Source organism: Rhododendron vialii, chromosome 7a (assembly GCF_030253575.1).
Source record: "Rhododendron vialii isolate Sample 1 chromosome 7a, ASM3025357v1".
Taxonomy (NCBI): Eukaryota; Viridiplantae; Streptophyta; class Magnoliopsida; order Ericales; family Ericaceae; genus Rhododendron; species Rhododendron vialii.
Window position 1 is genome coordinate 3664006 of NC_080563.1, and position 16192 is coordinate 3680197.

The 16192-nt window shown below is 40.2% G+C and overlaps 1 protein-coding gene across 4 annotated transcripts; it reads left to right on the forward strand.

The window, feature by feature from the left end:
* The first annotated feature begins 1732 nt into the window (after positions 1-1732).
* On the forward strand, positions 1733-15193 carry LOC131331773 (probable helicase CHR10). 4 transcript variants are annotated; one of them, XM_058365690.1, is made up of 18 exons: positions 1733-1976; positions 2655-2662; positions 3258-3336; positions 3475-3635; positions 3760-3891; positions 4378-4558; positions 7026-7161; positions 7908-8025; positions 8703-8792; positions 9018-9125; positions 9226-9429; positions 9746-9871; positions 9942-10600; positions 10921-11066; positions 12176-12340; positions 13861-13975; positions 14064-14128; positions 14230-15193. In XM_058365690.1, exons 1-17 carry the CDS (start codon positions 1796-1798, stop codon positions 14086-14088), a joined length of 2634 nt encoding a protein of 877 aa, XP_058221673.1. In that variant the 5' UTR covers positions 1733-1795; the 3' UTR covers positions 14089-14128; positions 14230-15193. The 4 variants fall into 4 exon arrangements, with proteins under 4 accessions (XP_058221673.1, XP_058221670.1, XP_058221672.1 ...); XM_058365687.1 differs by lacking the exons at positions 2655-2662; positions 3258-3336 and having other exon boundaries at positions 1734-1976; XM_058365689.1 differs by lacking the exons at positions 2655-2662; positions 3258-3336 and having other exon boundaries at positions 1734-1976; positions 14781-15193.
* Positions 15194-16192: the final 999 nt, after the last annotated feature.

The following is a 16192-nucleotide window of genomic DNA, read 5'->3' on the forward strand; positions in this document are numbered from 1 at the left end:
AACCCCTTTCAGCAGATTCTTCTTATGTAGCTCTAACATCCCACGCTCTCCCATATGTCCCAACCACATATGCCAAAGCATAGTATCATCAGTATCGTCTGTTGTAGTAGCAGCAGCTCCACGTACAACTGTACTCCCTACCAACTTGTAAATATTACCAGGAACTTTACAAGCCTTCATCATCACCATAGCACCCTTTGTTACCTTCATGACTCCACTCTCTGTTTTATACCCACAACCATTGGAGTTTAAGGTTCCCAACGAAATTAAATTATTTCTCAATTCTGGAACATGTCTAACATCCCCCAAAGTTCTCACAACACCATCATACATTCTGATTTTAATTGTGCCTATTCCTATGACTTTACACGATGCATCGTTACCCATAAGAACATTACCACAATCCACTGACCTATATGTGTTGAACCATTCCTTGATAGGAGATATGTGAAAAGAACATGCTGAATCCATAATCCATGAATCTGCCATGTGATCTGAACTTATTGAGACTGAAAGCATATCACCATCATCTGACTCCTGCTCCACAACGTTTGCAGAAGTTGATCCATCTTTCCTCTCCCCTGTCTTTCCCTTCTTCTTCCAGTCAGTTCCCTTACTCTTCTGCTGACAGTCTTTCTTCATGTGCCCCGGTTCATGACACCTATAACGTTTGAACTCAAACGTGCCCTCGGACCTGTTCTTTGACTGAGACCTCCCACGTCCCGAAACTGATTTACCCCTCTCATTCTTCCTGCCACGATCCCCGTACCCTTTAACCACCAGACCTTCACCCTGCAGCGATTCTGTTTGTTGCTTGCGTTGATTATACGCCAGAAGGACTGCAGTGACTTCCTCCAGTTCTAGGGTTTCTTTCCCCCAAAGTAAGGTTGTAACTAGGGTTTCGAGAGAAATCGGTAGTGAACACAGTAACATCAGCGCTTGGTCTTCCTCCTCAAACTTTACGTCAATCCATTGCAGGTCGCTCACAACCTGATTGAACGTGTTGATATGCTGAATCAGATCAGCACCCTCGGCCATCTTCAACCCAAACAGTTTCTGCTTTAGAAACAGTTTGTTTGTCAACGATTTTGACATATACCTGCTCTCCAGTTTAGTCCAGACCCCAGCCGGCGATTCATCACCCAACACGTGATACATAACTTCGTCTGCAAGACACAGACGAATCGTACTCACCGCCTTCATCTGGAGTTCTTTCCAATCGTCGTTAGACATGGCTTCTGGCTTCGCCTTTAATCCCTTGTACAAGCCTTGCTGCATCAACAGATCCTTTACCCGCTGTTGCCACAATCCGAAATTCGAAGTTTCATCGAACTTCATCACATCGAACTTCGAAACAGACGAACTCGATGACATCGTTGTTCTGTGTGATCTAAAACAGCCTGTAGCTCTGATACCACTTGTTAGGATCGACATACACACACGATTTATGAGTATAAACAGTAAAGAATCAACACAGATATATACGTGGTTCCCCAAAATCGGGTACGTCCACGGGAGCGAGAGCGGCTACTGTTTTTTATTATCACAGTATAAATTAGGGTTTACAACATAGAGTATTTATATTGACTCTATTCTAACCCTAAACTGGTATTTGGTCTGTATCTCAAAAATACCCCTATACCAACCATACCATATAACGCCCCTTGCACCCCCAATAACCCAATAATACGAGCCACAGTTCTAACACTCTATTTTCGTCACACCATTCTCTTTGCCCTTTCCAGTTTCAAAGGCGCGAGACTCAGAGCGGTTTGCGCCACTTTTTCGACTCCTCATGAACTACGAGCAGAGGCTAATAGCGGCGGCGAAGCACGTATTCGACGCCGACGCACGAGCCGCGCCTCCGGCGGTTAATCCCGCCGACTTCGGGGTGACGGCCACTCTCAAACCTCACCAAGTCGAAGGCCTTTCGTGGCTCATTCAGAGATATCGTATCGGAGTCAACGTCATTCTCGGTAACAGTTCGAACCTTTTGTTTTTGAATGGAAGAAAAACGTCGAAATTAGAACTTGAACCTGTCTTGATTAGTTATTTGACTTATTTCTGGTATTTGAGAAACTGAACGTCGCTAGAGGGTGCAAACCTAAGAACGAGTGAGAGGGGGCGCGGGCGCGAATGTGAAAGAATCATGCAAAACTATTTCAAATTACTAAAATCCGCAAGAGTGAGGATTGAGAGTGCGAGGGCAGAACGAATATCGAGAGCTCAAGCACATGGCGAGGATTGAGATCAGAAGCGGTGGGTCCTACCTACTGAAGCATTATGTGACTAACAGACTAACGTGCAAACAACAAAACCAAGCTTGAAAACATAACGAGTTTTGAAACTGGCATGTTTATCATTCGAGCAGATCTCAAACGAGTTTTGATTGAACCAATCAATTTCGAGTAGCTTGACTTGCTTATAATTCGAGTCGATTTCAAGCGAGCTTGATTCGTTAAGTATCTCTTTATGTAGTGAATGCACTACGATGTTGGTTTAATATGGTGAAGGTTTTGCATATGCCTTCTCACTTAATGGGCACTTCAAAAGGTGGATGTTCTATGCTTGTCTGTCTCCATTTCTCTTTATTGGTATTTTGGAATTTATATATTTGATGTTTGTGGTGATTACATTGCTTCATCATTTTGCAGGGGATGAGGTACGATTATTTGAATTCATCCAGGATTGATCCCTGCAGAGTTAAGGAGTTTGTCATTGTGCTTTCTTTAACTGATAATAGAAGTGTCGGTGCTTTTTCGGCACTACGAAAGATTATACTTTGTTGATGATATGTCTTTTAGTGGAATCAATACGTGAAACGGATTCATGTACCTAACACCCAGTAAGGTACATGAACTGAGTTGAGTTGATCATCCCTGCTTTGGTTGTTGGTTAGATGCTAGTAGATTGTGCTTGATATTCAACAGTGTTATCCAACTGCGCCAAGGTTGACACCATACTGTTATTAGCAATGCAGAGCATGTCAGTTGCTTGTATCATATGAGCAAATTAGCTCAAAAAATTCGTCATAAATATTGCACCTTTTACCTCTTGTTTAGTATGGGAGATTAGAAGGGTTGGGAGGGAAGTCTATGCAACACAAGATGATTCTCATGTTATGTATCTCTTTCTGGTCAACCAGCATGATAGGCATTACTCATTAGCGAGTAGAAAACCTTTGTTGATGCTGACAAATTTATTAGGAATGTTTATTTGCAATTGATTGGTCGTTACATGTAATGGTTTACCGGCAGATGGGACTAGGGAAAACATTGCAAGCTATTTCTTTGCTGAGCTATTTGAAAGTTTGCCATATGTCACCTGGGCCATTTTGTGAGTACGAATTTTGTTTTGAGTCATTCTGAGATGCTGAGAATATTTCTCTCTTCCATGGGATTTGGGTTTGGTGAAAAATTATTTCCTTCAATTTTTGGGTCATCGTGATGTGTGTCATCATTATACTCTATGCAGTGGTATTATGTCCCCTCAGCGTGACTGATGGTTGGGTATCAGAGGTGGCTAAATTTTCTCCAAAACTAAGAGTACTTCGTTATGTCGGAGACAAAAATCATCGATGCAATCTACGCAGGGAAATGTATGAGCATGTGATAGAGCAGTCCTCACCATCTTATGTAAGTTTTGAATCCTGTTGTTGCATACAAATCCTGATTTGAAAGTGAGTTATAAAGGGTTTGACGGCTCTTAGGTGGTCATTGCGTTTTAATCCTTCAAGATTACCATGTGTGTTGTTTGTAGGTACTGCCATTACCTTTTGATGTGCTTTTGACTACGTACGACATAGCATTGATGGATCAGGATTTTCTTTCTCAAATTCCATGGCATTATGCAATCATCGATGAAGCACAAAGACTTAAGAACCCTTCCAGTGTATGTTTAATTTCCTTCTAATCCATTCACCAACTTGCCAATTGATTCATCCGCTGGTGGAAACATATGGGAGTGTAGTTCATACTAAAGAAATGATTCTTGCATTTAGATATGCTGATCACACTAAAATTTGTTGGATACATGAATTTCAATAAATCAATACACAAATGGGGGAATTTACTTGTATCTAATTAGTAACCTTCTGGTTTATTTCTTATTGATATGTGTTTCAGAAATTCATATTTTAAATACATGTATATCCCTCCACAGATGTACATTCAAACCCTGTCTAGTTTCTGTTCAAGTTAAAAAAAAAAAAAAAACCCTGTCTAGTTTCTTTTCAAGTTTCAAGTTTCATGTACTGCTCTGATCCTTGAGTGTTTTATTGAGCTAAAACAGATAATTTCAAATTGGAAAAAATTGTGCATAAGATTACTTTAGTTTTCTGTTCTTATTTCGATATCCTGATTACTAAAACCTTAACAGGTGTTGTATAATGTCCTTAGAGATCGTTTCATCATGCCAAGACGGTTATTGATGACTGGAACTCCTGTTCAGAATAACCTGGCTGAACTTTGGGCTTTGATGCATTTTTGTATGCCTTCAATCTTTGGGACACTGGAGCAGTTCCTTTCTACGTTTAAGAAAGCCGGGGATACTTTGCCAGGTCGTTCTTTACTTTCCATGAACATGCAGTATGCAACAGTCTCTTCTTTGTAGATATGCCCAGAACACTAGGTTTGGAATGCTTTATTGTCGTCCTTCATGCATGTCTTTCCGTACTTCCCACCATCATTCATATTGCTAAGACATGAAATTGCACCTTACCTGCCTAGAAATTTACATCTAATGTTTTTGCACTACTTAACTTATCAAATATTAGTTCCCAGTGAATAGGCCTTCCTTTTATTTATTTTTTTAAGGCAAAATGCTTTGCTTATTTCGGCTATTGAATAGACTTTCTTGTGAGACTCTAGTCCTTATTTCAGTGCTCTTCTTGGTCCTATTAAAGAAGATCTTTTAAACCATATTGGAGGAATGATTCATACAATTCTTGTGAAATTTGAATGGGGTAACAATGGGAACCTGGATCACAGTATTTCTTAAATGTGACAAATGACAATGGTTTCCACACCCCCCCCCCCCCTCCCCCCCCCCCCCCCCCCCCGCCCCCCCTTAGAACTGATGTTTGCGATAGAAAATGAGGACTATTGAAATACATGGTTTGGTGGTTGGCAAGTGGAGAGTATGGACGGGAGTGGCCCGGTATACTGCCTTATTCTGGTGCAAGATAGTGGTGCAATACTATTGAGAGCAATTTGATGCATAGCATGGTAGGGTTTGTGCTTGCGACCAAATTGAGTGCTAGAATAATAATACCCCAAGCATAGGGCTAGGTCGGTTGAAAGCATAATAATACCCGGAAGTCCGGCGTCGAATCCACGGGGAGCGCATCCATAACTTGGTTCGGAGATTAGCTTGCGTAGAGAATTTTGGCGTTAGGACCACCAACCAAACTTTGGCGTTGAGACGGCCAACCACAGGATTTAGTTAACTGGCTACTTAACCTATCTACGGCTTTTTAACTGGAGGTTAAACTAAAGGCTAGGTTTAGGGATGATTAACACCCATAACATAAGGATGAACTCGATTCTTCTCTTCTTAACAAAGGTGTTAAACATGACTAAGACTCTTTTGGTCTAGTTTGACAAACACAAAGAGGGACATGGCTCAAACCATCAAATGTGGCAAATAGCTTAGCCCTTGCCTACATTTGATCAAAGAGATTAATACCTCTAAGTTTTGATACATAAAATTAGTCCTAAGCCATGTTTAAGCTAGAAAACGGGATTTTACAAGAGAAGAATCAGTCACACCCTCGGTTACGGGACGTTAACCATCCCACAACCTAGCCTCACTACACTACTCACCCATATTGAAAGGAGAAACGAAATGAGCAAGGGTAAACATAAGGAAAATACCAAACATTGAGTAAATTTGAAATAAACACAAGATCCTTGAAGAGAATGAGATTCCTTACGACTTTAATGAAGGCGAAATGCTTCGGAAGTAAATGGATCGTGCTTAAAAACCCTCCTCAAAGCATAAATGAAGAGAGAGGTGGGAGCTCCATTAATGGAGGTAGAGAGAGAAATTGCAAAAGTCAAAGATAACCTAGTGAAATCAGGCTTGAAAGTATTTATAGCCCCTAAAAAACGAGTTACAAAAGTCCTAAATAACCCTAAGTTGTTGCTTGGTCGGTTACAAAATTCTGCAGAAAATTCCAGTTGGTACAGGTACTGCATTTTTGTGGTACTGGTACCAGTCCAGTTTTGAGTTTTTTGCACCGCTACTGGTCACTGGGTACTGAGATTTTCAAGTACCGGTACCACATGGACAATTTTGATCTTTCTTTGTTTCTTCACCCTACGCATGTCCTTTGGCCTTCCGATGTCCGGCACACCTTCCAATGCTACTTTTCATCATTCTTGGCACTCAGTGGCAGGGTGCCATGTGGCCTCGGGTGTACGGCTACCTTTAGAGTTAATCCACGGCGTCAAAAACACGTCTTTTTCACGTGAATTGCCTGAAACTTATAAACACAACACCCTCGCACGAAATCAACGAATTTAGCAATGAAATGCATGGATGTGTGACAAAAAATGAGAGAGATAAGCCCTGATATTAACACTTTCTAGGGCTTATCAGTTTGCTGTTTAGCTTTTGATTATGATACCACCTAGATGGTCCTTGAGCATAACTGCTTGGTCAATGGTGACCCTCTCTCTGTAGTTCTATATGAATCTGGTCACTAACTCCCAACTTTAATCTCTAACCTGATGGCTAATGTTGGTGTTTTCTGGTGAAGGAAAACGGTGATTTTCTCATAATCGCATTGATAAACATTAGAAAATAAATCAAATTGTTTCGATCCAGATTCATCTGGACTTTTACTGGAATTGGTTACATAACTTTTATATTTTCTTCCTTAAGTGCTTTCCTTTGCTTGTACTTTATGGGTTAGTTCTTATCTTCCTAACATGGCATTGAAGGTAAGGTTAACATTCCGAAGAATAATGACCTTATTACGAAAGGAACCCTGTTGTAACGTCGTAAATTCTTTTATTAAGCAGGTTGTGATGCGGCAGAAGTTAAGGAACGATTTAAAATCTTGAAATATATTTTGGGAGCTTTTATGCTTCGAAGAACAAAAGCCAAGCTTATTGACTCCGGTGCTCTTGTGCTTCCTCGACTCACGGAGATCACAGTGTCAGTTTTTTTCTTTCATTTTAATCTTTGCATTTACCTGCTCACTCCAAGGACATCATTCCAACTTCTTATTCATTTTCTGATTTCTAGAATCACCCATGCCAGCTTGGTTGTTGGCTTAAGACGCAATCAAGATTAGGTTGCATTAGAAGTTTAGAACATTGCATTTGAGTAACTTTTCAAATTAAAATTTTTCTGTGGTAATTACACTTTACCCACATTTGTTTGGCCCAAAAACAAGTATCCATCATCTCATGTTTAGAAGTGAACGCATGACACGCATGTGGTTTGAACTAAAGAGTAAAGTATATGATTTTTTTGTGAAAAATGGTATGTTGCACATTTTCCCCTCTTAATTTTTCTTTTGTACCACAATCACTGCAACTCGTCATTCGTCTATTTTTTCCTCTCGGAAACTTCTAACATGTGCTTTCTCCCTTTGAAACTACCATGGGTCCTCTCTGAAATTAGATTTCCCGCAATGTTACTGCACGTATTTCTACTTGGATAGTAAATGCGAAATAGTCTCTAATCTCTAAGTATTTAATACTCGGTGGGCATACATTCTGTCCCATCAATTGACCTTATTATGAATGTTTGCAGCCATTTTGCACTCTCCAACCATAGGGTGTTGTGTTTTTCTTGGCTCTACCACTAGCATAAAGTACAATTACTCCTTTCTTCTGAATTTACTTAGTTGTTTGGATGCAGCATTGTGGTGACACTTACAGAAATTTTGTTTGTAGAATGTCACCCTTGGTGGCCCTGCAAAAGAAGGTGTACATGTCAATATTGAGGAAAGAGCTTCCCAGACTACTTGCATTCTCTTCTGGAGCTTCTAATCAACAATCCTTGCAGAATATAGTACGTCAATATTGATTGCATTAATCATATTTTTTTGGGGGGGTCTATAAATGCACGTCATGGGGAGCATGTCATTTGCTTTTGTTTTAAAAAGAAAGGCAATTGGTCAGGTACTACAAGCTTGCTTCTCATCGCACATTATTTAGGTTTCCACCTTCCTGGACGCAGTTTGCAACGACTCTTCCCTGCTTTATACAATGTTGTCTGCTTTGCCCACCATGTGCCCATACATGCACGTCAATGTGGTGAACACTTGACTTGTGTTGAACATAAGCCAACCTAACCTACTAACTTCCTGTTGGGTAATGTATCTTGTCAAAAATTCCTAGTCCTACACGGAACATTGCCAACTATCACAACCTTCCTGGATCGGATTTGTCTAGGCATGACCCTAAGCAGGACATAGGGGGAGTCAATCAACTACGGTTTACCTCTTGACATTCTAAGTTCTTTTATTGCGAGCTTGACTTCGTAACTGGTGTTATGACTACGCAATGGACAGATACTAAGTTTGCTTGATTTTCAGTTCTCCTGTGGAATATGCTAGTTGTTTTAATTGTTCAGAAATTGTTGGTGTTTATTCTTTTATTACCTATGGTCTTCTCACGTCTGTATCAACTGTTCATCTTGAAAGCATACATAGGTTTTTTCTCAACTATTTTTCTGTTTCGGCACAGGTAATGCAGTTACGAAAAGCATGTAGCCATCCTTACCTCTTTCCTGGTATTGAACCCGAGCCTTACGAAGAGGGTGAACACCTGGTTCTGGTAACCCAACTATTTAGCCACCAGTAATATGTGCTTTCACTTTTTAGAATTACCTCCGAAGTCAGGAAAAGAAATAGGAGCATAGGAAGCTTTTGTCTACTATGCCTTGGGTTTATATGTACAGGAAAAACATTTGTGCTGCATCTTTGATGTCTTTGTGACAGATTGTGTCTTTGCACTCTCATTTAGCTGTTTCTCAATTACATACTGTTGACATCTGGTCAGGGTAGTGGTAAACTCATAATCTTGGATCAGCTACTTCAAAAACTACATGATACTGGACATCGTGTGCTGCTGTTTGCTCAAATGACCCATACACTTGACATATTACAGGTGAATCCTTTTTCCCGAAGTTGTACATGGATTCCATACCAAAATTGATTATATTTATCTCAACATCTAAATTATTGCTTTGTTTTGGTCTTCTATATAGGATTTCTTGGAGTTAAGGAACTATTCTTATGAGCGTTTGGATGGATCAATTCGGGCAGAGGAACGCTTTGCAGCAATAAGGAGTTTCAGCCAGCAATCTGTCAAAGGGAGTTTGAAGGCCGAGGCTGATCAGAGTGGTGCATTTGTCTTTATGATTTCTACAAGAGCTGGGGGAGTTGGCTTGAATCTTGTGGCTGCTGATACAGTGAGTACAGTATTCAATCAATTATCCTCTCACTAAGTTCACTTGTGAAAATGGTTAGTTCTGTGTTACATTCACCTGAAATGGTATGCAGAGCAATATAAATACAACTGGAAGTTATTTCAATTTTATCACTGAATTCTTCATGGGATATATGAGTTGACTTTCTATAGATTGTAGTGGAGAGGACATTTTGAGTCATTATATTTCTGTCAGCTTCAAATGGCCCTTAACTGAGGACTTGTTGGCGTTTATTGGATATTTTTGTACTACCTGTTTATGATGCATTTTGACTACTTACTTATAACTTGCACTGTAGGTCATATTTTATGAGCAAGACTGGAATCCCCAGGTGGATAAGCAGGCACTTCAGCGGGCACACCGCATTGGTCAGATGAATCATGTCCTGTCTGTTAACTTAGTCACCGAGCATTCAGTCGAGGAGGTGAGAGCTAAGTGAACCATTGTTAGTTTTGAAACCAGCTCTTTTACTGTCTGTTCCAATGTAAATGTAGGTTATCATGCGGAGAGCAGAGAAAAAGCTGCAGCTAAGCCATAATGTTGTAGGAGACAATCTTATGGACCTGGAAGGAAAAGAAGCAGCAGGAGCTGAAGCTGGTGACTTGCGATCTGTTATATTTGGCTTGCAAATGTTAGATCCCACGGATGTAAGTTGTGAACAACCAGATCAACTGATTGCGTCTGAATTGAATGCTATGGCTGAAAAGGTAATTGCATTGCGGCACAAGCAAAAATCAGACAAGGAGGATGTGAAGTTTGAACTTAGTCCAATGGATCTATCAAATGGACGTGACCTTGTGATAAAGGATCCTGCTTCTGTTGCGTATCCCGGTTTTGATGAAGTGTCTTATCTCTCTTGGGTTGAAAAGTTCAAAGAAACATCACTGTCAAAGGATAGTCCTATCTTGGAGTTGGAAAATAGGAGAAACTTAATTGAGGAAAGGCATCAAAGAGCTGAGGCTGCAAGGAGGAAGGCAGAGGAGAAGAAGTTGTCCAATTGGGAAGCTCTGGGTTACCGTTCACTATCAGTTCAGGATCCTCTTCGCCCTCCCAATGGTGATATGATGTCTGATTCAGGTTCTGTTCATCTTGTTTACGGAGACTGTACACATCCATCAACAAATTGTCCATCAGATCCGGCAATCATATTCAGGTAAGAATCTCTTTTGGAAATGGAACAGCATTGCATTTTATTATTTAGCTTAAAATATCTGTGCGGATTAGTTTATCAACAAGGTGAAGAAAGGATAAAAGAATAGTCTGTATTAGAATCTACTCCGATACAATAGCCTAGTTTTTACTATTCATTTAAGTAATATCCCACTACATACTTATCAAAAAAACACAAAAAGAAGTAATATCCCACTACATTGTTCTGAGTCCTCTAATAGTTCTCAATTAAAGAGCTCCATTTTGGCACCTATCTATTTGTTAAAATAACTGATGACCCTTGTTATCTTGTTTCTTTGGCAGCTGTGTTGATGACTCTGGGAACTGGGGCCATGGAGGTATGTTTGATGCCCTTGCAAAACTTTCAGCAAATGTCCCAAGTGCATATCATCTAGCTTCTGAATTTAAGGATCTGCATCTTGGTGATCTTCATCTTATAGAAATCACAGGTCAGCTTTTGTTTCTCACTTTCTTGTGTTTGGAATTTATTCTCTCTTATCCTGCCAATTATTTGCAATGTGCATAGACGAAAGAGATACATGTGCACATGCCTGCCTGCATAGATGCTGTTAGTAGATAGCTCCTAACCTGCCACATATCATGGACATTTGAGCAATCACATTTTCCTTGCGCACAAGAATAAAGACCTAGGTTCGTTAGCCTTTGATAGACACGTGTCCAGTCTCTGTGTACGGTTAAAACAGAGAGAGTTTATTGATAGGACATGTCATTTGTGTGCCTATGTCCTACGGTTATCATTATGAAAGTTGTCAACTTGATGTCCTGTGGAAATTAGGAGCGTAAGCTATAAGAAACGGCATGACTGACTTTTGACAATGCATAGAAAATTCTCTCACAATGTACCTAACATCCCATACAATCAGTTAACGTCGCGTGCCAATCTTCTCTCTGAGTTGTACTTCCCTAGATCAAGTTAAGTATTTATCTGAGATCGAGGTCTGCTCTGATGTCCTGTGGAAATTAGGAGCTTAAGCTATAAGAAACGGCATGACTGACTTTTGACAATGCATAGAAAATTCTCTCACAATGCTGCTAACATCCCATCCATTTCCGTTTCAGTCTGTTTACTGGGTTGTGGACCCTTGGTTCTCCAGTGTCTCTGACGTGGTGAACCTTGACCATGTGGTCCTCCCTCCTACAAGTTGCTTCTTAGTTTAACCTATTGCTTGACGTTCTCTTTTCTTAACCTCAATAGCAAGTCGGAGTAGCAACAGTTAGGCAGTGAAGTTAACAATCTCGTTGACCAAGTTTGATATTTTGGTGATTGCCGAATATACTCTCTCTGGATTTCACTTATATATCCCCAAACCCAAACACTAATCCTAATTCCTACACATTTTATCCATGGTTGTCAGATGGAACCTGAACCGAATATTTGATTATGTCATACCACGTGTTTCAGTTTTATTTGGTACCTTAAATCTCTTTTGTCTTTGAAGTGTTAAGCTGCTAAAAGCTAAGGTAATTGTTCGGTTTACGTTCTGCATTTCTAATTATTTCTCAACTTTGTTCCTTTAACACCATATTTACTCTGCAGAGGACGGTGATGAACAGACCAAGTCTGTTAATGCTCCTCAATGGGTGGGATTGGCTGTTGTACAATCCTACAATCCTAAGCGTAAAGTGCCTCGCAGCAATATCTCTATTCCTGACTTGGAGTGTTGCCTATCTAAAGCATCATTCTCAGCTGCCCAAAATTCTGGTATACATTTTCTGACAATAATAGCAAAATGTTTTGCTTTATCTACATCAACATGCATGCTTCTGATAATAATATATGTTGCCTCGGTTGTCTAATATTTTCTTGTTGGAGTATACAATGCATATGTCCATATAAGAATTCTTATTTGTTTTTGCTGGGGTACATTGCTGACCCCTTGGAGGGTATTTAAACCCTGATTTCAGCTCAAGGATAACAGGTCGAAACAAGCGTATCATCCTGTTATGAAATTCCACTAGCCTGATGCTTTGGAAAACCTGATAGTTCATTGGCGCACAAGAGACCTTACTCGTGTCAATGAGAACATTTTAATTGACTGTCTAAGAGCATGAATGTGAATGTGGGGCATGGATAGCAAAACAATATAGAGATATGTGGAGACAACAATTTGCAAGAATAAAACAAGATATGCATGGAAAGGAAACAAATGGACATATATTTCTATTCTTTTAACAATAATAGTTAATCACTTCTTATATGACAACATTTGTGTTTAGCTTATCAAAATGGTAAGATGATCTATGTCACATGATGTATTAGAGAAGTGTGAACAAGAAATTTGTAGTAGGCCGAACGTTACCGTCCGCAATTGGCCGCCACGACTGTACTTGAGATTTGAGCTCGGCTAATGACCAAGGCATATCCATCGACACTATGCCTATTCCAAGCTCGGCATGGGAGGCGGCTCAGGTTCGGCTACCGATGGTGAAGAAGCCTCGTCGGTGTATTCTCCTTGCAAATCGCTTAATGGGCTCGGCTAACTAAATGCACACGTATCTCATCACATGTTGAGGCGGTTATGCCAAAGGATAACGGTGGGCACGCGTGGGGCCGCCAGCTCACGCCAAAACAGTTACCAGATCTACTCAGCTACGTCATAGTGACGTCAGTCGACTCGTGCGAAGCACATGCTAGTACTTGGAGAGCAAGCTAAGGAGATCCTATAAATACGAGAGGTTCACAAACTCTAGGGGGTACATACACTCAACCCTACAAAAAACCCTAGTCTCTTTCCTCTCTCTAAACACATACTTATCCTCGTGCCGGAGGGCCTTGCCATGCAACCCCGGCCAGGTCTTAGTCGTGCGTCCATTGTGCAGGTGAGGAATAGAAGGCTAGGTAGCCCCCCAGCAAGCGGAGGAGGAACTCGAATCGAGGATCGCGGGCCACACAAAATTCTAATATCTATATTAAGAAGTTTTATTGACAAACCAATTGGAACTATAAAGCTTTAGATCAAATAGAGCTGAGACTTCTTAAATTTACAAAATCTTCAAATATTATTCAACATGCCTGCGGTGGGTATGTGTTCCCTTCCCTTCTCCAAATCTCCCAAGTATGATGTTATTTGAACATGTGTTTGGCACGAAGAAGGCACTTTTTAAGAAGTGTACACAGAAGGAAGTGAACTTTTCAGCTGATTGTTAGCTTACACATTAAACATGTTCCTCGGGGTTTTATTAGAGGTCTAATTTGGTGTTTTTATTTCAAATGTTAAAAAGCTTCAATCCATATGCCAAGAATTGGGTACCAGGGTGGATCAGATCGGTCAGAGTGGTATACTGTTGAGCGTCTTCTGCGAAAGTATGCCGCCTTATATGGCATAAAGATCTTTGTGTACGTCTCTCTCTCTCTCTCTCTCTCTCTCTCTCTCTCTCTCTAATTATGTCTTCCATGAGCGTAATAGAATTACACGTCGTTTTAGGTACTACTATCGACGTTCATCTTGAGAATGGAGAGAGAACTGTGTATTAAGCAATTGACAGTAAGGTATGAGACTATGAGGTATCCCTGGTGTTGTGGCTTTTAGATAGTTGTCATATCCTTCCATGGCTCTGAGTTTTCTCTCACTTTTGGTTTGCGTTTTGCAGCTTTTGCTAATTCAAGATGGTGGTTGGACTTGAACTTGTGTTTCGTCTTTTCAGTTGTGTTTTGAAGTCATCTTTTCCTCTATAGGTTACTGTAGTAAACTTTAGGAATCGAGTTCCTCTAGATTGGGGGAGGCATGCCAATGTGGCCAAATGGATGACAGTAGTCTTTTAAGAACTGACTTCTCATCTTGGTCCTTTTGATGCAATGACACATCGTGCTTTCTGTTGGAGAAAGTGGACTGATTAGTATTAGTGGGTCACATTAACAAAATACTGGCTTGAGAAATTGAGAAAATCGTCACGACAACTTAAGGCTTGAAAGTGAGGACTAAAATAGTACTTCAGGCTCAGGGGTAGAAGGAAAGTACAACTTATCCATACCAACTGCCGAACTCAACAAAATGATTGTCACTGATAAACCGTAGGATTTGCACATGCTCAAAGAAAAAGAGGTGGCTTAACAAAAAAAATTCATTGTGCTTTCTCTCTGAAGTTCCTTATTCATACTAGTATTTCTTAGTGGTTATTACCTTTTCTTTTCCCCAACATAGCCATGGAAAGGCTGATCAGAATTTTTAGAACCTTGGTTTCTTTTGGGAGGTCAAACAACCGTTTTGATGAACCAAACAGTGCCTTGTCAAGCTCCGATGAAACCTTATGGTAAACTGCAACAAAGCAGCCATACTCTTCAAGGGCATGTTCACATCATGGGATGCTGCAATCCAACAACTTGTTCCTGGTTTCATGTTTTCGTTTGTGAAGTCAAATATGGGGAGTTTTTTTTTTTTTGGCGAGGGTCAATTATAGGGTGCTTGGATGAATGTATTTATATTTATAGTAATAAGTTGTGTGTCTTGGATTCAACAACTAAGGAGCAAATAGTTTGCCCTGGCAGCTATATCTGTTCGCCTTATTATTTCTTGTTAGTTATCTGTTGACCCGATTAATATTGCAAGTTCTTCTAGATAAGGTGTATTTTGTGGCTTCTGGGTTCGCAATGAGATAAACTCGGCTCTTGGCATACTTTTCTTCCATTTGACATGAAACAAAGACTGCAATTCGAACCACTGTAGACCGCATAGGATAACTATGTTGGTTGTTTGTCGTTTTGTTCATTATCAATGGAGGTCTAAAGAAAGAAAGAGAAAAGTCATCCATTGTTTTTAGAGTAATAAATGTGTATATGCTTGTAAGCCATTTCATTTCTTATAACTGATTTTATGTAAATGTATATCAGAAAAACAATTTGTGTTATGTCAATATCCATGGGGGGAAAAACTTGGGAAATGGAAAGATTTGGCAGTTTAGTGAGTTAATAAGTGGTCTAGCACGGAACATGATGTACAGAACCCGGTGGCCAAGTTCCACGGAATTCTGAAGGGGCGTGTAAATTAATTGTTTTCTTTTACTTTGGGAGAGAATTTCATTTTTCCCGGCAAAAAATTTCGTTTTCCCAGTGCTCTCTTTTATACCATTTATAATCTATTCTCGAACTAGAATAAATCTCTCTGCTTTCTTACACCATTTAGACCCATTTCTGCCATACCAGACCCACCATTTAGAGTCTTCAACGGCTAAAACCCACCTGCGTGATCATGGTTTGGGCTCGGGCCAGATTCTGAAGCCTTACTCGATGGGCAAGATTGATCATCCAGTACCAAAAATTTGAAACTTTCCACCATACGAAGAGAGGGGCCCCAGACCATTGCGTGAATACCCATGGACGTACTGGACTGCCCAAGCTAGAACTTGGAGGAAGTCGAATGGGCTTTGGCGCGAGCCCATGAAAAGTGGTCCGCAGACTCGCGCTAGGAGAAATATCAGTGCTCAACTGAGACACTAACCAGATACATATCCTACATTTACGCATCTGATAATTTTTTGTGGCCTTTGTCCAATGTTTTTGTCAATCAATTAGAGTCAATCTGGTGACAAAAAAAAAAGCAAAAATGAAGTTACAAAT